This window comes from Clavelina lepadiformis, chromosome 5 (assembly GCF_947623445.1).
Source record: "Clavelina lepadiformis chromosome 5, kaClaLepa1.1, whole genome shotgun sequence".
In the NCBI taxonomy this organism is placed as follows: Eukaryota; Metazoa; Chordata; class Ascidiacea; order Aplousobranchia; family Clavelinidae; genus Clavelina; species Clavelina lepadiformis.
The window spans coordinates 19,016,453-19,042,994 of NC_135244.1; the positions used below are offsets into that span (position 1 = coordinate 19,016,453).

At 34.1% G+C, this 26,542-nt stretch overlaps 3 protein-coding genes across 4 annotated transcripts; 2 read left to right on the plus strand and 1 right to left on the minus strand.

Moving 5' to 3' along the window:
• The first annotated feature begins 357 nt into the window (after nt 1-357).
• LOC143460015 (NACHT, LRR and PYD domains-containing protein 3-like) lies at nt 358-9,348 on the plus strand. 2 transcript variants are annotated; one of them, XM_076957367.1, is made up of 9 exons: nt 358-1,204; nt 4,424-4,550; nt 4,738-4,770; nt 5,836-5,880; nt 6,111-7,421; nt 7,556-7,630; nt 7,832-8,100; nt 8,196-8,387; nt 8,703-9,348. In XM_076957367.1, the coding sequence occupies exons 2-9, from the start codon at nt 4,427-4,429 to the stop codon at nt 8,730-8,732; spliced, it is 2,079 nt and encodes a 692-aa protein (XP_076813482.1). In that variant the 5' UTR covers nt 358-1,204; nt 4,424-4,426; the 3' UTR covers nt 8,733-9,348. The 2 variants fall into 2 exon arrangements, with proteins under 2 accessions (XP_076813482.1, XP_076813483.1); XM_076957368.1 differs by lacking the exon at nt 358-1,204 and having other exon boundaries at nt 4,480-4,550; nt 5,836-6,010.
• Nucleotides 9,349-11,424: 2,076 nt separating this feature from the next.
• Nucleotides 11,425-22,564, plus strand: LOC143460798 (alpha-aminoadipic semialdehyde synthase, mitochondrial-like). The gene is made up of 23 exons (XM_076958431.1): nt 11,425-11,611; nt 11,748-11,855; nt 12,692-12,868; nt 12,953-13,105; nt 13,402-13,548; nt 13,666-13,744; nt 13,823-13,950; nt 14,029-14,204; nt 14,441-14,563; nt 16,680-16,791; nt 16,937-17,002; nt 17,271-17,338; nt 17,425-17,552; nt 17,641-17,770; nt 17,989-18,099; nt 19,107-19,215; nt 19,279-19,355; nt 19,754-19,988; nt 20,047-20,142; nt 20,217-20,332; nt 20,443-20,534; nt 20,616-20,792; nt 21,954-22,564. The coding sequence occupies exons 1-23, from the start codon at nt 11,486-11,488 to the stop codon at nt 22,067-22,069; spliced, it is 2,850 nt and encodes a 949-aa protein (XP_076814546.1). The 5' UTR covers nt 11,425-11,485; the 3' UTR covers nt 22,070-22,564.
• Nucleotides 22,512-26,086, minus strand: LOC143460800 (DNA/RNA-binding protein KIN17-like). Its single transcript, XM_076958434.1, has 10 exons — nt 25,758-26,086; nt 24,569-24,733; nt 24,326-24,422; nt 24,078-24,213; nt 23,819-23,952; nt 23,616-23,731; nt 23,363-23,499; nt 23,009-23,094; nt 22,820-22,920; nt 22,512-22,747 (listed from the first exon to the last, which is right to left on the minus strand). The coding sequence occupies exons 1-10, from the start codon at nt 25,875-25,877 to the stop codon at nt 22,676-22,678; spliced, it is 1,164 nt and encodes a 387-aa protein (XP_076814549.1). The 5' UTR covers nt 25,878-26,086; the 3' UTR covers nt 22,512-22,675.
• Between the last annotated feature and the right edge of the window lie 456 nt (nt 26,087-26,542).

The following is a 26,542-nucleotide window of genomic DNA, read 5'->3' on the forward strand; positions in this document are numbered from 1 at the left end:
TAGGTCACGCTACTTGTTGCTAAAGATAGGTAAGTAGGTTAGGACAATAGGAATGCAAGAAGTGATTTTAGGTTAGATTTTAGGTTATGTCATTTAAGTTAGGTTAACAAGAAACTGTCGAAATTAGCTTTCAACGCACGATTTTTCCGATTAAATAGTGGCAGCCATTTTTATATCGTGTTGCTCAAATTTAGAACTGTCCAAGAGGTCCACTGAACAGGAGCCAGTGTCATTAAAGCCTTGTCCAAAAGCATTACAAAGGTAGCGCCACTGGGTTTCAAACGAGGGCCGCATTAAAGTGAAACCAACGTTCGAAGCAACGAATTGGTATTCATTTTAATTTATATGCTACTACGATACCAGTGATGCTACAGTTATGTAGTAATACTTAGTGCAGCGCACCATAAACATAAAACTATTTTCCATTCCATTGAAAGGTACAGTGTATAGCATCTGTAAAACGCAGCAAAAGCATTAAGAACCAACTAGACTAGCTTCTATGATTTTGAAAGATAGATAGCAACAAACATCGTGCACGTTTTAAGCCCACAGGGTTTTGCTATCTTTTTTTGTTTTAGATGTTGTTTGTAAGTACATTTTCTTTGCGCTAGTACTGCTGGCATTGTATGTTTTAGTCGGCACAGTTAATAACAATAAATGAACGATTCAAATACATTGTAAAATATTACATACCGTTACATTAAAGTGGGGGTAAATATAATAATAGTGAAGAATATACCATTGCAATAGCGGAGCTCATTATTACTGGATAATGTTGCACATGCAAAGACAATTTGTTTTCTTCCACACACAAAAAATTTCCTTTCTACACTCATAGACTTATTATTTTAGTTACAAGCGTGCATTATCTTGAATCAAATATTGAAGCTACATAGTGTTAATAATGCAATTTAAATCAGTATTTAGTGATTTTAACTGTACATTGTGTGCACAACACATTAACATTTCGTTCTTTGCACACCTGGTTTTACTTTCTGCACATCTAATTCTACTTCCTACAAACTAAACCTTTTGGCATTGAATGCAACAGAATAATATGAACAATAATAATTGCTTTCAGGTAGATTTCACTTTTGCAAATGTCATACGTTTGCCTTGGTATGTTTATGGTTTTGGGTGGCATGATTAGTATGAAACAGATGCGAATAGAATACCAATACCTCGTTGAGGGCTCAAGCCCTAGGTGAGTTGAGTTACTGCTGTTACAGCTTACGTTTAGAATGATAATAATAGTTACTTTAAATTTGTATCCAAGTGCATAATGGCATCTAGAAAATGAGCTTCCAGTTGTTGAATGAATTGAAATAGGGTAAACTTATTACCATTTCAAACTACATTTATACACCCAGCATATGCATGAAAATATATTTTCTGATAGCTTGCTTTAGTATTTCTGAAATTTAATACTGGTAATTATCAATACACATTAACGCTATAAATTCTTCATCTTTAGTGATTCTCATTTGACAAAAATCTTTTTTTGGTATTATTATTTGTATTATGATTAATATTATTATATTTAATTACAGCTCAGATGTTTCTTTCATGATCTATATATTACATATATATATGTTATGTTACTTTGCATACTATGTTGAGTTTATCTCTTCATTTCAATATGATCACTTTGTTGTAAACAATGCTTTAGTGGGATTGCAATTCATTTTTCCAAACACAAAATGTTCAGGCTCTCAGCCACTGGTCCATGAAGCATTTGTAGAGTTCCACAGAGGGTAGAGTGCCCTGCATGTGTAAGCTGTGCTATTGCCAGCCGATAATTATTTGTGGAGTGAAATGCAGTATTGTACTTAATCATAATTTTCGGGCAGTTAAATTCCATTGCAAAGCAAGCAGGCAATATAAATTTTCTCTATGATGTCACATCGTTATTGAACTTGTCACAATAATCTTTAAATTTGTGGCATAATTTTGCTGATACTGTAAGTTTCTTAGGCCATAGGCCCACTAAGACAATAGACAATAGGCCCACTAAAAGTTTTAGACATTGTTTCAGTGGTTGTTTTCTCATAACCTGATAAAGAACTTGTACATCCTGAAAATTTTTTTGCTTTACAAAATTTTACAAAAAGATTAAGAACCCCTGGTCTAGTTGTCCAACTGCAACTTCACTTTGCGGTGGAAAAATTCATTTGAATTGGATGATACTAAATTCATGTACCTGTTTTTAGTTTATACTAAAGTCTAAAAACATTGTCAGTTCATTGTTTTCGTTAGCAATAAACTAATAGCAATTACAATAACAAATAAGCCATGCATGTTGCTTTGCTGTAACTTTTATATCCAAATATCATTACATAGAACCTTTACAATGCAATATTTAATGAGCAAATTAACCACGAACAATTCTTATGACCTTCAAGTTTGATATAGATTGCAAATTTGTAATTCCAGAAAGATTTTATAATTTAAGCAATTACCTTGTAAAATGAATAAAATTGATGTTTACACTGCTGAAGGTTTGCTGTCATAAGTGAAAATGTGTGTAACCTTATATGCCATTTAACTTTACAAGTGAAAGAATTTACTGTTTAACTTCTATGTACGCTTAAGTAGCCCCATTCGATTTCCATTGTCCTGTTTTGTTAAGCCATGAGGTGTATCATCAGTATTAGATTCCGTAAGATGTTCCATAACATTTTAGCCATAATTGCTTTGACAGAATTGAGAATGTCTGACAGAATTCACTTTCTATTTTTTCCTTTTTATATCAAAAGGCGTTACTGTGTAATCTGATTGCATGCTTACGTAGCACCATTTAGTTTCTGTTGTCAACTTTTGTTAAGCTATAGCTGGAAAAACAACTGTAGTTGGCACAAATGAGGTCTGCAGACGTGACTGTTGTCATCACAGTATTTTCGGCTAGTAGACTTCCTCTTTCTTAAAATGTATGAGTAGTTATACACAACATACCAGCACTGTAAGGTATATCTAAATGTTATTCAAACTTATCAATACATTGGTGAAATAAAATCCATTATTTAGATTCAGAAACGAGTGATTTCAAATCAATAAATTAAGTGATCAGTTTCAGAATTGAGTGTTTTTTGTTTAGATCTTGATAACAACCCATTATTTGTGCAGTTCCCTTTGACAAGGCATAACCTGTTCTGCAGTTCAATATGCATTTTTACTTCCGTCTATTGAGATCGTTTGATGGGATTAACTTCTATTGTTTCCTTTTTACAGTCAAAAGATGTTATAGTTTAACTTCTATGCATGTTTAAATTGCCTGATTTGGTTTCCATTGTTAACTTTTGCTCAGCAATAAAACATAATAGTTATTGATTAATGAAGCACATTATGAAATAGTGAAAGGTCTGCAGCTGTAAAAAGTTTCATTAGGAAAACCGTTAGTAATCTTTTGCCCCCTGTAAGTCCTTTGTAGCCTTTGATGTACTCGACATCAAAATTAAAGCTTTAAATTAGCAGCACGGAATGTAATTTGCAGCTAAGACCAAGTAAACTATTATATGGTGAAAGAAAATTCATGCAATTACCCCTGTATCAAATAATTGAATGCTTATGTGAAAGATTTTTATCTAAATAACTCTCTTGATAGCATTTAGTGTAACAGTAATTTAGGCACATATGATAGTCAATGAAGTGAAGTCTTGATTTAGCTGCAGCTTTATGATGGTTCGTTTTTTTAAGCTACCACTATTCTCAGGTGATTGGATCCGATGGACTATCCAATAGACCAATAGGCAGTAAGATAATTTTTGCTTTAAACTAAAACAAGCGTGCATCATTTTTGTTGACTTCAGTTGTCATTTACAAGCTGTAAGTCATCGGTTTGTTAAGAAATCATTTTGAAAAACTAAATTGTTAAGTTTCTCAAAGACACACACAACAGAAAGCTTAATATGCTGTTGACTTATATTTGAGGGCATATAAATTTTTATAATTATAGGTTATTAAAAAGTCAATGAGCTAGGATGAATAAAACAATCATAAAAACAAAATGATTCAAAGTACATCGCAACCCTAGTTACACTGCAACTTAATCAGGTGTCTCATGGAAGTCACTTTCAAACTAGCTTCAAATCTAACAAAGTCAGACAATAACAAATGAAGTTGCCAAAGTTCGCTGAATAATAACCAGTGTAACCAATATAATTAATGCAGACAGTTATGGAAAGAGTAAGCAACATAGCAAAACATCAATATGTTTAGTTAAGAAATTTGAATGGAAAAAATTACACAATTATTTACAGTTTAAACTGACTCGTACACTACTGAACTGACCACTACAAACGATGTTTGCACATGACAAAGGATGAAAGGAGTGAATGGATAATTGTATCCTTCGGTTATTGTATTCCTACTAATTGTTTTTTAAATTGACTGACAAAATTTAATGATTTATCTTCTTTGATTATAGAATATGTCTCAACCTGATAAAGAAGAAAATTGTTCATTGAACCAAAATGTGGTTGTAAATTTGGTGGGAAGTAAACTACAAAATCCAATCATTGGCTCTCGTAATGTTACCCAAATCAATATTGAAAGTAATTATTTTCATTTTAAAAATAGTTTCTAATATTATATACAGTACATGCATAACTCACAAAGATGTTTATTTTGTTTTCATATCACGTTTTTTGTTACCTATGTGCAAATTTTGTTTGGGCAGACTTTTACAATGTGTGAAATGGACTATGGTTAAGTATTAATAATTATGTTTATCATTTTCAGATGTAAACATACAGAGGGACGCTCAACAATCAAGTATGTTTTTCTATGTTTGATATTTTGTTTTCTATGGTTACGTTAGTTTAACAAACTGCTATTATGCTATATAGGGCATGTGTATATACTATATAGGGCATGTGTATAGAATGGCACCTTTTTTCTTTTTTTTTGACCTATGTTGGGATACTTTTTCTCACTTGACATAGTTTTGGTTGATATAAGTCAGACCAAATTTTATTCTGTTAAAAGAAAGTTCAAACTAACGTAAATACTGGAAAATCATAATTCCGAGATGACTTGAAACCAATTTTTAATACCTTGAATTTACAAGAAACAAACTCTTCATTGGACAATGTCAACATTAACAACATTGGCTGTTTCCATGAATGACAGAAAATTTATCACGAAATCATAAATATTCTAATCGACATTAATTTGATAGACTTGTAAACTATATGAACGCACTTTTGCTAAACGGCATCACTGCATAGTTTTTTGGAATGAAAGAACATTAGTCACTTCCGTCATCATTGTCAACTCTAGAAACTGTAACTTTGGATTAATGTTGTGTCCATGTTTCTCGTGCATGGCAAACAATAGTATTGAACGACAGGTGAACAGCCTATTATTGTTGTAATTCTTCTCAAGCAGTTTGAATGGTTAGCTGGTCACATCATAGTTTAATGTTTTTTACACACACACATTGAAAGCATTTCAACCGTACCTAATTTTTCCTACTGCATTGTCTGGTTATATACAGTGAGGCCTGACCGCAATTAGCGTAGACAATATACATATACAACAATACTAGACTATACAGTATAGAAAACACTCTTACAAGCCACAACATGCGTTCGACCCATTTCCTTTATATAGCAGATACCTATAACTATCACTGTTTCCACCCTCCCTATTATGTGCAAGGTTTACTGATTAATAATAGTAATTATTCTTGATGCAGATTCAACTTATGTTTATCATTTATTGAAAGTACACACTGATCAGTGCTTAACATATTGCCTTAGTATATATAGATTAGTGTAACATCTAATAGACTAATACAAAGCATGAAACTTTTAAAATTACTATTATTTTTTGCAGATCAACAACAGGAAAATACAGTTCAGCAAACTAAATCATCACGAGGTGTTACAAACATGAATCATGATAATACCAATCTTGATGCATGTTAAAATGCATGTGTGTTGTGCATATATGACAGCACAACACAGAAAGTGTACAACAAACATAAAATAGTGTTGGAATATAACGAATAGTAAAGCACGAATAACTAAATTTCAAAAACAAAGTACATTATACGGAAATCCACTGTGTATCTCATTGTCTTCCAAAACTTTGAATTTTTGTTTTTACAGAAAAACATGTTTTGAAGAAAATAATTTGGCTTCAAGACAAGCATCTCGGACCAAACATCAATTTTCAAAGTTCTGTTATAAAGAAAGATGACATTCCTACTGTTTATCCGATTGTAAAAAAAATCGATTTTTATACCGGCGAGGCAACACCTGAGAATGAAGAATGTTATCCATCTCGAAAATATGAAAACTATGAAGGATCTGAACTTATGGAAACAAGGTTTGAGGACTTGTTGCAAAAGCCTCAAAGATTTTTATGCCTCATTGGCCCACCAGGTTCTGGAAAGACAGTTTATAGCAAAAGATTGGCAAAATCTGGTGTGTGGCCAGAAATGGTCTGTCTCCATATAAATTTTGCAGATATTAACTACCAAGACTCAGTAACTCTCAAAGAGGTATTGATTGATAAAGCATATCCTGAACTCAGTAAAGATTCATGCAAACAAGCATTTCAGTGGATTGTAAAAAATGATACCAAAGTTGCCCTTATTATTGATGGGTTTGACGAGGCTGCTTTTAAACTTTCGGCAAACCCAGCCAAAGAGAGTTATGACACCCCACGCCCTATTCAAGATATCATTGCCCTCCTTTTCAGCAAGCATTTTCTTCGAAATTGTTTACTCATAATAACCTCCCGTCCACACCCCATGAATTATCTGCCTGAGTCCTTGAGACCAGATACAATATATTATCTTGGTGATTTCTCACCTGATGACACGAAGCTGTTGTTCTTCAGCTATGCTGGTGAAAAAGCTGATAATCTTTGGGAGAACCTCAACAGTGAAGCTCCTGATTTGATAGCTGCATGTCACAATCCCCTTATGCTTCAGTTAGTCATTTCAGTTTATTCTCATCCATCGTTTAAGTCTGACACCCTATTCACTTGGACCAGACTCTTTGACAATGTCATGGATGTTCATCAACGATGTAAAAACATTAAGTCAGCATGTGATCCAAGCCTGTTAAAAACGAAATTAGCTAAACTTGCTTTTTGTGCCACTAACAATAATACTATCACCATCACCAAGGAACAAATTAGGAAGGTTGGGCTTAATCCAGATGACGTGCAAGATGTGATAGTTGAGCTTTATGCTAACAAAGGCCCTACGAGTTGCAGAGTGCTTGATTGTGACGTTAGCTTCCACTTTTACCACCTTACCTTCCAAGAATGGTTTACTGCTTTCTACATTGTGCGTTTAATGCAATTGGAGGACTTCCAGGCATTTCTCAAGGACAAATGGTTTGATGATCATTGGCTGGTTGTGAGACAATTTGTTTCTGGGCTTTTACTTGATCAGGGAGCGAAAACAGGTATGATTTGCAGTTGGTTTTTGCTATGTAAAAACAAATTTCTTTAGTACTCTATTGAAATTATGACTTGGTATTGGTGGTGTTTGATCTGCTGTTGGTGGTTATGTACACGTTTATGCTTTCTGTATTTACAGACTTTCTTTCGAAGAAAAGAGAAGCTTTGATGGACCATCTTGTTTTGCATTTGGAAAAGCTATCCAAAGATATGGGTAAGTCAAAGTAATACTTTGATGTTGTTATAAACAAAAACGGTAAAGTTCACTCTTTGGAGTCACATGTGAAAGTAAATCAGTTCGATTCTATTTGATCTATTTGAGTTACAGTACTTAAAACGGATTTTATACATGTTGAAAACAAAAGTGTCTTTGTATAAAACAAACTACAAGTTTTTTAGCTTATATGTTTTTTAGAGAAGCGCAAAAATCGACCCAGGTTATTAGATTTGTATGTTTGTGTGTTCGAGGCAAATAATCAATCCCTAACAAGAAAAGCAGTGCAGGTTTTCCCTGCTAAGCTCAATTTGTCATGGATTCCATTAAACGCCATTCAAGTTAAAGCTGTATGTTTTTTATTGGAACATTTGGAGAATGATTTGCAAATGCTTCATTTGTTGGGTTGTCGCCTAAACAGAAGTTTATTTCAAAAACTTGCTTCGACAATCAAAAAGATGAAGCCAAAAGTGAGATACAACCTACATCAATTTGATGCAATTAAATTGAATTTTTTTAAATCTTCAAACAAGTTTCACCACTAACAAAAACAACTTTATTACAGATTGAGCATGTGAATATCGGTGCTAATTATCTGCATTCTTCTAATGTTGAAGATATTATTGAAGTACTTGAATTTGTAAAATACAAATTTGAGTTGTTTGATTGCTTTAGTAATGACGATGGAGGTGTACGATACTCAAGATTTCATGAAAGAGCAAAAATACAAGCCGCACTCCATAAAATGAACGACTCAGTAAACAACTTTGCAATATTTTTATAATACTTTTTATAATATTTTTAGCTGAAAAATATAAAAATGAACAGCACCATTCCTTAGCAATGACAAATCAGTAATAGTGGTCCCTGAATTGCGTAAATGTACAAGTGTTAATGCAGAGATTTTAAAGATACTATAATTTATTTACAAATTTCAAGTGTTCAAGCTAACTAAAACTATAAATAACATTTTTGAACAATTGAAAATGTTTAATTTACAGAAATAAAATCGTATAAAGCTAAATCAAGAACAGTCCTCTAAAAATCATATTTACCTTTATTTTTTTTTCAGAATTTGACCGTCAAAATTTTGAAGCCATGAAAGTAATTATGGATTTGCAGAGCAGAGTGCTTAATTACATTGCATTTGCCGTGCAGCCAGTGGTCATTCTATCAAAACATAAATTAGAACTTGCAAATTGTTAAACAAAAACGATCAACATATTTTTCAACATGACATAAATAATTTTCGTGAACTATTTGTTGTTGTAAAATTTTGAACAACGAAGTATTAATTTAAAACCATTACTTGCAAGTTTGTTCACTAATCAAGTTTGGAAAAGAATATATGTGCCAAAGGTTTTGTGTTTTTGAAATATAAAAGAATTGATTTTGCAATTAATGCATTCTGTGTTATTCTGTTTTCAAGAGTTTATATACCTAATTACTTACTGCGGATCTTTGATTTATCGTATATTTATTTTTATATTTAGATTATATTTACCATTCCATATTTGGATGGTACCGTTAACAATTTGTCCTGCTTATCGTTGAAAACATTTGTACAGTTTTTCCCTGCTTCAGTAAACTAGGTCTACTTCGTCAATACATTACTGCAAACTTTTAGTGCATTGCTACGTAGGAGCTTTCATTCGCATGTGCCGGAGTACTTGTGGTTAAGTTGTGTGTTAAACTGCTTTTACAAACAATAATTGTAATGTGAGGCTACCATAGGTAGTAGTTTATGGTTATAATCTTACGCAGAGAATTTAGTCATACAGTAGTTTGAAAGTGAAGTATGGATGCGTGGAAATGACATCAATCAATCAATCATTTTATTTTTCGCAAAAGCGCGGTGGGAACGGAAAAACAAGCCAGTTACTACAAGCACGTGCCAATGAACGGGAAAAAGTAACAAAGCCGAAAAGGCTTAAAACGTACTCAAAAATAATTAAAGTAATGATCGCTGGTAACAACTAGCACGGCCACTAAACCCATTATTAGTTAAATCAATAAAACATATGTTGAAAAAAAGCGAAATTAAGCAGACGAGCAGGTGGTGTGTTAAAGCAACAGATGATTGAAAATCGCTTCAATGCTGTACATCAGTAGTTGAGATAAGAAAAACCACCGTAGTGAATGTGTATTAAAAATTCCGTGAAACCTACTCATTAGCATGATTACTGTTACAGTATTACTGAATTTTGCCTACACTCAATAACACTAAATATGACTTAACGACAGCAAACATTCGTTGGGTAATACTATTGAAAATATTTACATAACATACAGAAAAACAAGCGTATAGTGCAATAAAACACATGGAAGTGCTCGATGCTGGAGTGCAGATTAACGCAGTGCATATTTACACAAAAAGGAAACAAAAATAGTACAAAACATTGTCACCTAGTGTCATGCAAGTGTGATGATGAAGAAAAATAAGTTTTTATGAAAAATTGTCTTGTTTTCTATAAGTTTTAAATCATTGAAAAAAGAATTCCGAATTTTTGGTCTCATATATCGAATGATTTGTTGGGTTAAGGATTTATTGTAGAAGGGAAAACAAAATTTTTTTTGATTTCGAAGCGAATTCTCAAGGAATTTATTTGGAAAAAATTTGAAAATAATAGAGGAAACAATTGTTGGTGATGGTGGTAAATATTTCACTTTCAAATAAGTTATTTATAGATAGAAAATCAGAACAAACAAACTTTCTGGTCTAGTTGCTGACTTTGGATTTAAATTTTGCTTATACAGCGCACATTTCACATTTCAGTAAAACCTACGAACAATGAGGACCAAGATAAATGCGTTTTCAGCAGTAAACGTCGAACGTAAACAAACAAACTTCGGTTGACAAACAACCTGGTTTTTCTGGTTTCTAAATAAGGGGATTTCCCTTCCACAAAGCACAGTTTTTATAACAAACTGTAATTTCTCCTTTTACTGGAGTGACCTACTGACCTTGCCTATATGATAATGTCAGTATCCAAAGCAGCTCAAGGCCCCAAAATTGGTTTTGTTTAGGGTGGGAGAATTCAAGAAAAAGAGGCCACTTACCGAGTGCAAAAGAGTAAAAGGCCTTCCAGTCTATTTTTCTTTTTTTTTTTGAAAGAGGCTAGGCCTAGGCCTAGTTAAAAAATTATTACCTTGTAATGGAATGATTGGTTATTGTTGTTGATCTTGACTGCACCAGTCACTCCAATACAATCTTTGATTGTCTGAATGTTTATTGTCATCGATATAATGAGCCTCAAGGTCGTTGTTTGCTTAATCAATCCTAGACTCGATTGTTCAGCTAAAAGCTGATTGTCTTGTGAAGCCGACAAGCAGAGTTGTCTGACTTAACACTGAGCTTCTCCTAAGTTGTACTGTTCAGTAGTTTGCACAAATTTGTTGATTGTATAAACTGGTTATATTGTTTCTTCGTTATACGATTACAAATTGACAGAACATTGGCACATCAACAGTACTTCATTTAACAGTAAATGCAATAGCATTTTGGCTTAGCTATATTTAACTGCATTAAATTGCTGATTGCTGAATATTCCCAAGCTTGTTACTTCGTACTGCCCTACGCCAACAAACTTATTTTCGACAAATTGAACGCATGCGAGAAAGGCAAAATATTGCGTCACAACAATGGTACAGGAAATGATTGCGGGTCGTGTTACTCTTTGCCAAAACGACGCATAAGTATTAGAATTGTAAATCTCACATAATCTGTATATTAGTTTTGGTTATAATCACAATATTATCACAACCTCACCGTAATGTGCATGTTTTGACTATACTTGATGATATGAAGTTCATACTTGCAGGTCTCAACATTTGGGCATTTTAATAAATTTCAATATGTTTAAGTTTCACCATCTCAATCTAAATGTAAACAAAATGCACAAAATAAATCAATGTCTAAGGGCAAGAAGCCTTTCTTCTGGAACCAAGCCAGTCATTGCTATTCGAAGAGAAGATAATGTCGTAAGTTTAATTGCTCACTTGCAAATTTGTTAATTCTTTTTATTTCTCACTAGACAAAATAAACACTATGTTACCAGATATAATTTTTGTACAATTGAAATGATTTTTACTCAGTTTTTTTTGTATATTGTTGTAGGTTTGGGAGAGAAGAGCACCCCTTGCTCCTTCTCATGTTCGCAAGTTGGTTCAAGATGGAGTAAAAGTTCTTGTGCAACCTGCAAATAAACGAGCTTTCCCTGTTCAGGTCACAACTTAAAATAAAGTTTTTTTGTGGCCAAACTACTATTTCAATTTAAGAATATAATTGTATAGAGCTGGTTTCTAGATCAGTTCCGCCTATATTGACAATTCACATTTATCAGCGTAATTTCTGTGTTTCACATGCATTAAGTTTTCTTATACTGGCAGAACTTTCAATTACATTGGCATTGTTTTATAGTCCACAGCTCTATTTTTTTGTAATTTTACTTGCAAAGAAACTTGTATCAGTTTCAATCTTTCAGGTTATAATCATATGCTTGATATTAATCGCAAAAATTTCAATAACGTATGATTTAACATATTGTGTAACAGAGAAAGCAGATCCTAATACCTTTTGTAAGTTGTTATTATTTGGCAGTACTAGATGCAGGAGTTGTGATTACAGTTATTGTTGTGCAAATAGAACATTTAAACACAAGTGTCAAATGAGTGACAAAAAGTCCTGCTTTGGAAATGATATAAATGACAAAGCTCACATCTTAACATTGAATAAGAGGGCATTTTTGCCATTGTTTATAGTCATTTGTCAATAAAAATACGTATTTCAGCACTTTTTCCAATACTTCTAGAGTCATCAACATAGCCCAATACTTGCCGGTGCACAAGACTACTGTTTGTACTTAATAACAAATTACACACAAGTGTAAAATTCTTTATAATTTTAATGTATAATATACATAGATAAATCATGCATACAGATTAATTTGCATTGAATATAATTACTGTGTAGAGTCTTACTTTCTTTATAGATTTATGTACTTTTTTCTATTTGTCGAAAAGTTCCTTTTGGGTTTCATAGATTTTGAAATGTTGTTCCAGGAATATGCTGCTGTGGGCGCAGTAGTGGAGGAAAATTTAAACGAGGCATCAGTGATTCTCGGAGTGAAGCAAGTTCCGATTGAAAGTCTTATTCCTGATAAAACTTACATTTTTTTCTCGCATACCATCAAAGCACAGGATGAAAACATGGCTATGCTTGATGCTGTTTTAGAAAGGGTTGGTCGTCAGTTTCCCCAAATATTTAGCGAAGGAACATTGTCCATTAAAGCTTGATGATTTGACAAAAATTTTTGATTTTAGAATATTCGACTAATTGATTATGAGAAAATGGAACAAGATAACGGACGACGCGTTGTTGCATTCGGCCAGTATGCTGGATATGCTGGAATGATCGACATATTTCACGGAATGGGAGTCAGGCTGCTTGCTCTCGGACATCATACACCATTCATGGTTTGTCTTGTTTTGAAAGTTTGCTAGTTGGTTGTGTTCTTGTACCATTCTTCTAGATTTTGGTCAACTATTTCCGAATTTGAATCTGCTGCATTATTTGATTCACAAATAGCTAGAATGAAAGTTAAAATTCTCACAATTACAGCGGTACCATTCAATGGTTTATTTTTGAAATGGAATTGACAATACTATCGTTATTGTCATTTGGCTTTCAGCTGACCTGCAATACATGCACAATCGCTTATACATTTGCAATTTTGCTTTGTCTGTTTCATTTCTTTTGCTTAACTTTTTAGCACATTGGCATTGCTCATAACTACAGAACTTCTGGTCAAGCAATTCAAGCTGTAAGAGATGCAGGTTATGAAATATCTCTGGGTAGAATGCCTCAGTCCATTGGCCCACTTACATTTGTTTTCACCGGAACAGGCAACGTTTCACAAGTAATTATTTTTAACATGGTTTTGTAATAGGCCTATTTTTGATGTGATTAATATGAATTAATTATTATTATTATGAATTATTCTATGCATCTGTTATTTCTTGATGTTCTTTTAAAGGGAGCTCAGGAAGTATTTCGAGAACTTCCTCATCAGTACGTTGAGCCTCATGACCTCAAAAATGTAGCTGTTCACGGAGGTTGTGTGCTGTAGATGGCTTTGTGCAATTGTGGTCAAGCGGTCAAGCTTTTAAGATATTAACATTTCTCTATTTTAGACACAAGCATGGTTTATGGTTGTGTGGTCGACATGCATCATCATCTACGAAGAAAGACTGATGGTGGATTTGATTTACAAGAGTACTTCAACCGTCCACAACTTTATGAATCAGTATTTGCTAAAGAAGTGAGTCTAAATTAAACTGCATGTTTACAACGTAAGCGTCTGTAAAGATTATTGGTTTAATTTTTTTTTCTGAAATAGATCGCTCCGTATGCTTCTTGCATTACGAACGGCATCTTCTGGCGTCCAAATGATCCAAGGTTATTAACAACTGATGACGCTGAATTCCTGCAACAAGCTGTCAACTCTCCAAAGATCTCTCCTCTTGTAAGAGGCTCAGGTCTTGACTCTCTAGGGTGTCCACGGCTCCCTCAAAGGTGTGATACTGTTCTGTTCTGCTCTGTTGATTGTTGTTTGCCTGGATTTATTTTTGTGTACCCATGACAAAATTATGCAGTAATAATAAACGGTGTTTTTCCTTGTCCTTTTTCCAATCCAATACAATAACCTGTTCCAACCAGTTACAATAGCCAATTTTACAATAACCAAGCTAAGCTATAGGAAATCTTGCTTCCAAATTTTTTTTTGCTAAATTGTGACATCTTTGTCTTAGATTAATTGCCATTGGTGATGTGTCGGCTGATCCTGGTGGTTCAATTGAGTTCATGACAGACTGTACCAGCATTGATGCTCCATTTGACATCTATGATGCCTCCAAGAAAGAGACAACGCATGGGTATGTGGTTGGTTTCGTTGAATGTTTGATACAATAAACCCCATTTATAGGGCACCAACTTTTTTGAGCAAGCCGCTTATTGGAACAGTTCTCGTTGATACGGAATAAACGATGATTAACATCCTATAAATTTATCGTATTTTAGAACAGGCACCCCACTTAGCAACTAAACAGATGCCATGAGTGACATGAGTTTAGTTCAAAGGGGCGTCAAAGAGGGGTCCCTGCTGTCAAGGCATGATTGCAAAGTGCACCACATAACCAAAAGTGTCGATCAAATCGAAGTGCCAAAAATTGACCATTAATTTTTTGAAATCTGAGTAAGAGCAGGAATGTGTTTTAAATTTGAACAAAATCACACTGATATTGAAACTTGTTTAACTTTTCATTCATTCATTCAGCAACTTTTGTAGTGAAAGCAGCTATTATCATTATACTGTATAGAGACACCACTTTTCAGAGCAGGTTTTACCATTACCGATGGTGCTCTATTAAGCGGGGTTTACTGTTCATGCATTTCCTTGCATGGATTTATGTGCTTGGTTATTGTCTATACTTTGTCTTTTCAACACTAACAGCGAACGTAGGATGCATTTCAGCTTTATGATTATACAGCATTTATGCTACTTAGCTGATTTATTTTCTGTAACTTAGTTTTTGTATGTATTTCACCACAGTTAATATCATGGCGTCGTGAATTGAATTTTAAGTTAGACATTTTATAACAATCTCGAATTTACACCAGCCTATGATGTTTTACAAAGTTTTCTGCCATAAATTACATACCGGTACCAAACCCTTCTCATTACTCTCCATACTAGTTGCAGAAAGAAAAGAATAAAATGTCAAGAAGTCTGCTTACGTAAACTATAAGACACTGCACATATACAGTTGGATTTTATACTATTTGAGGTCGACTAATTGTTTTATGCCCAGTTATACTAATATGTGCCTAATTGGTAGGCGGATTGGTTTCATTTACTTTACTCATGCTTTGATTTCTCGTGCTTAGTCTCGGTAAGCTCTATTTTATACAACCAACCAAACAACAAGTGCTCAGCGAAATAAATAAAATAAACGGATTGTGCACAAGTAGTGACGGGTTGAATAAGTAGATTTAAAATTCCATTTGAAATATGGTTGCGTCATTAATGAAATAATTTCGTTGAATGCATCGTACATATTATGTATCTTTCATCAGCTATTGTAGTGATCTTGGACAGAAGTTTAAATAACATTTGTTTACTACCTCTTGCCTAACTATTCACAGACCGTATGTTCTACGTGGGTAACTAGCTGACTGCTAAAGCTTTTAAAACAGGCTTGTCCCCACTAATTGCAGTTGGATTACCAGGTACATTTAAATAGGATTTGTGCAACTCACAGTGTGAATAATTACCACCAAAAACATGCTATGTTAGTAAAACTGGATTAATTCCATTTGATTCTGCAATTCTGAGAGATTAAAAGATATCGCATACCATGTATATAGGATTTTAATTAAATTCGCTTCTGTAAACAATGTAAATTGCCTTTTTTGAGAATATAAGCTTATTTAGTTTTTTTGAGCAAATACTTGCATGTCAGGTAGTGTATAGCATGGAAGAGCAATTACTTCCTAAACTGTAGCTTTTATGTTAAAATATATGATTGTAATCTTATCTGTTGAGTTGGCTTTGGTTGATGTTCAATACAAATCCCCTTTAAATGGTATCCATTTCACCTTTTCATTTGTTTCTTGATAAAAGCTGAGGGTTTTGTACTCAAGTTGTTCATAATTTAACTTTAACTGCTTCTTCAGATTTTATTGTCATTTGAAAATGATCTCCGTCCACTTGAGAATAATACAAAGAACAACTTTTGGTTGATTTTTGCATGTTTGGGTGCATGTTTAATTGCTATTCATAGCTAATAATGGATTTTTATTATCTGACATCCTAATTTTATTATGGAAATATGACCGACACATTTGTTGCCATTAATTATGTAGCTTAATGCAGTTGTGTGACCTAATTCTATGAGATCGTTTGAAAGATTTAACTTTTTTTTTCTGTCTGATAATGTACAGTAATACTAAAAAGATATTGTAGTTCCAAACAACTTCACATTTTAACAGAGTGAAAGGACCAGGCATACTGATGTGTTCTGTCGATAATCTGCCTGCCCAATTGCCCCGGGAAGCAACACAGTTTTTTGGAGACCAGCTGTTTCCTTACATGAATGACATTGTAAGATTCTAGCATGTACTGCATACATAAATATATGCACTTGTATATTTATTTTCGACACACACGGTACAAGTTTAAGTCCCAAGGCCATAAGATCTGAATTATATTTTTGTCCTACATCCATAATCGCCAGCATTATGTTCAGGTTCAAAATGATGCCAAATCATCGTTTGAAAACATTGGAAATAACATATCTCCTGTAGTGAAAAACGTAAGTTGGTGTTCCTGTGGTATGATGAAGTATTTCAAACGTGTTTGCTAGCCTACTTTTGGTATTTGAGAAGCTTACTGATATTCAGCAATTGTTCACTTTTTGCTTTCCAATTAGACAACTTCATACCAATATCAACTGCATATTTTTTTCATTTTATGATCCCACTATTTCTACTACAGTCTTTTACATTCAATCTCAATCAGTATTTTATGTGTAGATGCTTGTTTGTATTTTGTGCAAGAGTGAATTTGTTAAATATTAACAGGCAATCATTGCGTCTAATGGCAAACTCACTCCAAAATACGAGTACATTCAGGAAATGCGACGGAAGAGGTAAAAGGCTGTTTTAGAAATAAGATTATTTATGCACAGGATATTGCATCGTGTGAATGTATCTATGTATGTTTTTATCTTTAAAGAACGCAAGAAGGGGCAATGTGGCGCACATCGACAGAAAATCATAAAGTTCTTGTTCTTGGAGCCGGCTTTGTATCGGAACCACTAATTGATTACTTGACAAAGCATAATGACACGGCAGTAACAGTTGGTAAGTCCACAATCAAAAGTATTTTATTTTTAAAAGTAGGATTCTTTTTAAACTGCCGGACATGTGAGCATCTGCATTGTTTATGCAGTTTCATCACAGCCACATGAAGTAAAAAGGCTGCTACGCAAGTATAAGCACACTAGCCCCATCCATCTTGATGTGAAGAATGAACAAGCTCGTCTTGAGGAACTAATTAAAGGCCATGATCTGGTTGTGAGGTAGTGTTGTTTTTAGCTGTCACATACCGGTTTGTTGCATACTAGTGGAAAATTTGATATGTTTTGTAGTTATTATTTTTTTTCCAAAAAGGCATAAATTACTGTATTTTACTGATCCTAAAGTACATGTATTGTTTCAGTTCATCTTTGCATACCCACCCATTACCATTATCATACCCAATCATTACCCTTTTCTACAAAGTTTACTTTTTCTTTAGTCTTCTGCCATACACTCTTCACCCAGATGTTGCAAGCTTATGCATTGCTCATAAGAAAAATATGGTCACTGCAAGCTACGTTTCACCAGCAATGAAGAAACTTCACGACAGGTAGATTATATTTGAAATGCTTTTGCTTTAATATTGCAATGATGCTGGTTGAAATGCCTTTCCTGGTGTTTATTAATGTAGCCAACTTATTGTATCAATGATCATGGCATGCTTGTTGAAATAAGGTTAAACCACGAGTGTTTGTTTTAGTAACATTGCTTTAAATCTAGTTGTTCGATTTTGGTCAAATTTTTAGGATAGTTTGGCTCTGATACAAGAAAAAGGTGGTTAATTTTAGGCCATGCTACTTAGGAGAATACTGTACCAGTTTAAACCCGATTACCCATCACATCATCTCTGCAACAGAATTAAGGGGAAAACCCCTCCCTGCAAAAAAATAGGAGAGGACAGCACAGACAGATGTGTAGCATTGCCTGAAGTTTGATATATTGTAGAGTTTGATTAATTGTGATGATTAAAACAATTTTACTGGAGGAAAAAGTTAAAATTTTCTACATCTTTTTAGTTTACTGTTTAGTTTTTAGTTTACTTTTTAACTACTGCGATAAGTAAGAAATAGAACACTTATCAGCATCTCTTAAATCTATCAAACATGTGAGAGTAAACAAGCATTAGTCTGTGGTCGTTGGAACCATGCTACACCAACCAACCAACCAACCATGAAACCATGCTAATATATAACCAGAGTTCATTGGTTGTTAGGTGAAACAAACTTTTTTTAACCCTTTTCAATATGACCTGCGCTCAGCAATTATTACCTTTAATGAAATGGTCTTTAACGCCATCAAAATTAGGACACTTAGCTTGCCAGAGATGGGTGGATTAAATGTAGCCTACGTTTGACAAAATAATTTGAAATATTTGGTTTAGAAAATAGGTTTACATTAGGCTTCTGATTATAGGGTTAAGTCTAGACGTGGTATACACAGAAAATTTTCATGGGGTGGTTTTGTGAGGAATGCACTCTCTGAATGCTTTTCTAATTATATTTTTTACTATTTATAAATATGTTTTAATAGTTTTAATTTATATTCATCTGTTTATAGCGCTTTAGACGCAGGAATATCCGTTGTAATGGAAGTTGGGCTGGACCCAGGACTTGATCACATGCTTGCGATGGAGTGCTTTGATGACATCACAGCAAGGGGAGGGGAGGTAGGAATATTTGAAGAAATTCATTTTGTTCCTAATGTTTCAAACTATTCTTATTTGATTCAGATTTCTTCATTCATTTCCTGGTGCGGTGGCTTACCTGCACCTGAAGCATCTGACAATCCGCTGCGATATAAATTCAGGTGAGACAATCACTGTTTTCGGATTGTTTGCTTCTGCTTGTGATTATCGGTGTGATGGCGCGGGTTACAGCCTGGAAGTGTTTGCTTGCTAAAATACTTCGAAAGTTGGCTGAAGTTTACGTGAATAATGAATGCTTTAAATGTCTTGCAAAAAACAAAAAAAAACAAGAAAATCTTTTTCTGTTGTTATTAACAGTTTTATCCAGTTTCACTTTGGTGAAGTGTTTACCTCATATGTGATAAACAGTTCTTATTGTGGGATACGGCAAAATGAAAATTCTTTAAAATATGATCCTTAGCCCAGTGGCTTACATAACCAGTATTTGGCCCGTCCCCAACTATGCATTGCTGCGTGCGGATCAAAACATTAATTTTTTTCTCAACTCTATGTTAATTAGTTGGAGTCCTATGGGTGTTCTCATGGTCACTCTTGCCCCATCCAAATACCTCATGAATGGACAGATAGTAGAGATGGAGGAAGGCGGGGACAATTATCGGAAGGGTTGCCTTCCAATCAGCTTCATGCCTGGCTTCAACCTGGAAGGCTTGCCGAATCGTGACTCGACTTCATACAAGGATGCATATGGTCTTAAAGATGCTCACACTGTGTTTCGTGGAACTCTTCGATACAAGGTACCATTTCTTTCTTAACTATCAAACGATTTGATAAATTAATAAAGATGATGTTCAGGGTTATGCAGACGCCATCATTGGCTTACAAAATCTGGGAATTGTCAGTTTGCAGCCCAGTCCAGTTTTAGCTGAAGGCATCCCCAGTCTTTCATGGGTAAGTAACTTGATACCATTGTAATACGACATGAATCCATCGTGGTAAAAACTAAATTCCTTGCATTTCTTTAGAAACAATTCATTTCAAAAACACTTGATGCAGATGAGGATATTTCTGCTGAGGATTTGAGGGATTTGGTGTTCAATACAGTGGAGCAAAAAGAAAGCCGATTGGCTGTTATAGAGGGGTATTGATATGACTTGAAAAGGATTACTGTTGGTTACAAATAAAGAAAAACGAATAATAATTTTATAAATAAATACCGATCTCTGACTAGTTTCCTGTTTTCTTTCCAAGATTGGGATTATTGAGCGACGCTTCAGTGCATGCTGGGTGTGAGACACCGATGGAAGCTCTCGCTCATCACCTTTTATCCAAATTAACTTTCGGTAAAAGGAATAGAGAATCAGTTAAGAAGTTAAATAAACTAATATTATAATAAATAAATAATTTCAAAACCATTTTCTTAGGTGAGGGGGAAAGAGATGTTATCATAATGAGACATGAAGTCGAAGCCATTTTTAAGAATGGCAAAACGGAACAACATAGCGTGGATTTGGTGGAATATGGTATTCCAAATGGATACACAGCAATGGCTAAAACTGTGGGCTACCCATGCGCCATTGCTGCGCGTATGCTTCTTCTGGGTACGTTGAGTATTATTTTTTATTACACCTGGCTAACGCAACATTTTGAATATTGCAGGTGACATTTGGTCGAGAATATCAGGTGTGTCGCCATTTTGGCGTCAACGTTATTGCAAAGTAGATCGTGTTGGTCTGTCGTCTATCAGTGCCATAAATTAACAATTTTTTACTGTATATTGGGATCGGTTTTGGGATACCGCATGATCTTGAATATAAGACGCACAAAAATATGAAAAATAAATTTATGTCGCCGTTGAATATGAATGAATGAATGAAATGAGTATAAGCCTCAAAGAATGAGTATAGTTTTACGCCCTTATATGTTAGCGAATGTAGTTCAACCGCTTTCCTTATGATTATTTGTTGAAGAAAAGTTTCTCCATGTTTTCATTAAAGAAAAATCCTTGGCTTAGTTTTATTCATGAAGGGCACGTCTTTTACCCGACATGCTCTCTCATGACACGTTCTCTCCAGATATTTTACTTTCTACCCCCACAAAAATCGAAAACTGGTAGAGATAAACCAAGTTTGGCATTCAGTTCTTTGAAACTTTTTTATCATGTCTTATTTTCATTTCAATGTTTAGGTGAAATTTTACAACAAACGTTTAGCGACGTTTAGGAAACATGTAACGACTTGTCACCCGCCAGCTAGGTTGCCATTAATATTTTAATTGCTGAATTTAATTTGTTTGATGTTAGTTCATTTCAAGATGCTCAAAAGTTCAAAACCATTGGTTCTTTGATCTTTTTTAATACTAGGGCGAAATTTAAAACCTGAATCAATTGATGGGTCGTACGAATATTTTTTCCACGAACTTACTCAGTCAACATGGGCAAAAAGTATCGTATAGAATAGATTTTATATGGTAAAACGGCTTCTGCAAATAAGTTTTCACATGAATGAAAGATATAAGTTGGCGCAATTTCAGTCAAAGACAGTTGTCTTATCGCCAATAGCAAAAATAACTCCGCAGTTATATTTAGCATAAGTTTAATAACAAGAGGACCAGCAGAAAGGATTTTCCATGTGACCTCTCAGAGCCCCAGTTCAAATCCATTGCTCTAATGTCTAGTCACTAGTTCTTAGGATTTGTTGTTTAATCATTGGCTATTTTACTCTTCCTGAATTATAATAGGTTTCATGTTTTGCTTTTTTCAGGAAAAATCCAAGACAAGGGCATGATTACCCCACTTAAAAAGCAAATATACCAACCCCTGTTGAAAGAGCTACGTCGTTTGGGGATCCAGTCGAAAACTAATGTTGTAAGCCAATAAAATGGTTTGCAATGACCAAATCACTGTAATACTGCGTTTAAGTGGTATGCAGGAAATGGGATTGACTTAATTAAAGATTTAGTACATAAAACTAGTTTTATGTACCGACTGGGCTTTTGTAATTCTAAAGGTTGGGTTGGTGATTTATAAGGAAGAAAGGCTTTCTTGATTGATAACAATCACTTGATTTAATATAGGTTTTTACTACACCTTCTGCAATAGCTAGCAGCTTGTGTCAAAGTGCCTGACTGGTATTAAGTTAATCCGATACTATGCATACCACCACCCTATGTATTACACATTGCACCGTAGTTTTTAGACCTGACTAAAAACCTCTCTTCGAGTTATATATTGCACAAACGCACAAACTCTTACAAATTTTCAATCGTACTTTTATCCTACCATCACCAACTGTGCACTTTTGAAGTACAGGATGCAAACATTTTCCGAGTGCAAACATTTTATTAAAATGAAATAAAACATAGTTCATATAAACTCCTCGTGATGTAAAACAAGAGCCAAGGTAAACACTTTACCATCTGGCAGAATCGTTGTGATGACGTGGTCCAGCATAAATTCATTTAAAATGCAGAAACCAACGATCTTCTAGGTAGGTTCATATTTCTTTGAAATATCTTCATATTTTATCTGTTCGACTAGTCTTCCATCTAACGGACCCTGGAAGTAAAACGTAGTTACGAGTTTAGGCCCATTTTTTTATGAGAATTCACAGCATTAGGTCAAGCTTACTGCACATATCTTGACTGTAGCAGAGAAGGATTTGGTATCAACAGCCTCCATAGTTGCAGTGTTACCTCTGTATCCACCATTTACTATTGTAACTTTTCTTCCTGTTTTTAACATCAACAAGATTAGTGAGTGTTTTCCACAGTTCAGACCAACAAAATAGACCACAGGGTATACTTAGAATATACAGACCAATAGCTGGCAGTACAGTTTCCACATGCATTTGGTCAAGTTTTAGTTTTTCACCACTCTCAATCATCTTCACAACAGCTGTAAATCTAAAACAAAATGTTTCATATCACTGACTAACAAGGTCACAGGCAAAATGACTAATAACATTTGTAGTAATTGCAGTGTTTACATCAATGCCGATGAAAAAAAACATAACAGATTATTACTTCACACTACAGCGATATGGGTAATTGAGTATCCTCTCAATTCAGTAAAATTATTTTTCAAATTAGGGATATCTTGAGTCGCACTTGCAATTAGCTTGAGGCAAAGCATTCAGGAAACTTTATCTGTAAATAGGACATAGAGGCTCACTTGTCAATGACCTCTTTGATGACACCTTTTTTCTTGAAATATTTTTCACCCAGTCGCTTCGTGATAACTTTCACCACAATTCCGGCATGAAGCCAATTCTCAGTGCGCAAGGAAACCTTTTTCTTTTTTTCTTCAGCCTTCATAAAAAACGTAAGTTGTACTGGTACTAACGAGTCTTCTTTCATCATTGCTGATCAACATTTTTACTTCACTAATAAATTCATGTCATAAAACAATAATCTTTATGACATACAGCCATGATTTCATCCAACGCTGACTTCTTCTTAGTTTGTTTCTGTGTCGTTGATGGCTGCTTTCTTTTTCCCAGTAAATCGGGTGTTTTGGTTAAAGTTACTTTGGTTGATTTTTCTACAATTGCAAACGGGAAAAAAGTAATACTTCAACAAAAGAATGTGTAAACTTTGTTCATGAAATCTATAATATTGTTGATATTACCTCCGGAGAGAGTGGAAGCTTGCATGTTGAAAGCAACTTTTTCATCTCCGTCGCGCTTCAACTCTGTGAACTCGGGTTGGGAATCATTTGAACAACCAGCCTCCTGACCCCTCTTCACCATGTCTTCAATTGCTCTGATGATGAAAGGAAAAAACTTAAATGTATTTTTCACCTAAAATCTGTTATCTTTTTATCATGAATCTTTTCACATTTTTAAAAACACTTACGAATGCTTAAAAACAATCGTCTTTATATCTACCTTGCCTGTCTTTCATCATCATCCTTTTCTTTTGCCTTTTGTTTCTCCAGTTCTTTTTGTCGTTGAAGTGTGAGTGGGTCTCTATCAATGTACTGAATAAACCACCCCTTTTCAGTTTCATCTACTTTGCAATACCCTGTTCATAGAAAATTGTGACAAATTCCCTTCCAGAAACAACTGCATATTTAAAAAAGAGGATATTTTAAAACACAGACAATGAACAACTTTTAACATAAAACACAGAATACCTTCTCGGCCCAGCCATTTTGTGAACTGAGTAAGGGTGAGCCATTTTGTGGAATTCATATGAATATGTTCTTTAAAGCTGATGTATTCATTGTACACCTTTAAATAAGTTTATATATACTTTTCATAAGCAAAGATTTCTTTATTTATAAATAGCCTAACTGAACTATTGATGAATACTTTCTATATATACTTCAGATTTTTATCAGTAGGGTAAAATACTGCACTACTATACAGCCACTTACAACATTGTTGTGTACTCTCTTTGTTCCAAACCGCCTTTTCAGCAAATTCAAAAATTCATTTCGAAATTCATTTGAGAAAAAGTCATTAAACGCCCGGGGATTCTCTCCAGCAATTAACAGCTGTCGTTGATGAGACTCAGACATGCAATGACATTTAAATCCATTCTGTAAATATCAAATTATTTATGAGCAATATAATCTTGATTTGTATAGTTTATGCATAGCATAGGCGACATACAAGAGACATGTAAAATGAAGTAATTTTGATAGATTGTACAAGGTATTGGACTGCTTTGTATCTTGGTAGTTTCACATGATATTGTGCAAGCATAATATTTGAGACAAAAGTTTAGTGCAAGTAAGAAATTCAGGCGAAATGATAACATCATTAGTTTATTTTAACAATAATTTATACCACAGATTAATGTTGCCTCAGTTCATTATCTCGCAGTTCATTCAACTACTATTCATGTTTAGGACTTGAAAAATGTTTTTCTTAGTTTAACCAATGCTTTCATTTGTTGCAAAGCAAAATAAAATGGTACATTCTTATATATTCTAATATTGTCGCAGTTGGTGATAACTCCAAAACAGACCAATAAGCATAATCCTTTTATCAGCCAATTTTATTGCAACATTGTAAAAGCAGTTAGTTTTAATGTCAGTTTTTTAAAAGTTTAAAAGGTGAAATATATCTCAAAATATTTGCTAAGTTGTTAAATCATTACAATTTAGTCTTAATAACATGCTGCAAATAGCATTTAATACACTATACACAGAAACAAGTTTTGACAGCAACATTTAGGCAAACCTATCAAAGCTTCCTCACTTTTAGACTTTACGGTATGCAAGTGTGGAAGTATGGCATTGTTCAATGGGAAATTGTACACCACAATTTTTTTCAATTACTGCTGCCTTATAATTCTTTGTTTACTTGCTATGAATCAAAGTTCATGCAAGCAACCAACTTTGCCTGGTTTGTTTATTACAAATCGGCGTGAAAGTGTAAAGGTTCCACATGCATGTTAATGAGTCTCAAGCGATCGTTTGTCATACTTTCGGCTATGGAAATTTGCAACCATCATACTGACATAATAACCCAGTTCCAATTATATGGTAATGCATTTGTATATATGGGTACTATAAAACCCTGTAATTATGCACACGTCAGGCAGCTAGCCTATTTTACCTCATCTCTGCATTGTTTTTGACACATTTGACAATACCATCTCAGCTTCTGCAATCCTTTGCATTTGATTCGATTGCTGATGGCTTTTGGTGTCAAAAACCCAGCTTTTTCCTTGCCCATTGTTCGTTACTGATTGAAGTTAGTCAGTTACCGTACGTCTTTTCACAACATTTAGTTTCCCAGGTTTAAGCTTAACCTACGTACTGTAATTTATAGTTCTTCCAAAAAAATGCCCAAAATTAGGCAGTGCGCCTGTGTCGTAATCTAGCGCCGTAGTTTATTCTATAATGCAGTAATGCTGTAGCTTATTTCTAAACTGCTCATCATATAAGTTTGTTGTTAAGACGTGGCCGCAACTATAATGGCGTCTATCAAAAAGATGGGATTAGAAAATATTTGGATGCCCGACACAACGAAAAACGTAAACGCACTACGTATAATTATGTAATTGTAAAGTAACGAGTAAAATTGAAATATTTTGCAATATATTTTGTTTGTAAGTATCGATTAGTTTTGGAAATATAAAACCAATTTTAACAGGATGTCAATCAAAATTTTGGCGTTTAATTGTTCGGTAAAAAATAAGCTAACACCAAAATAACAGTAAAAGTTTCATTAAATCCAATTATATTTTAGTTTTTAAATATTTTTTATTTACAATGTTTTACATCTTTTCTACCGTCACTGAAGCATTTAATGAACATCTGTTGAAGTTTGTGTAAACGTTTATCTAGCTCTATTCGGTTATTAACACATGTTCAAAAACACTTTTCCATAATTGAGTA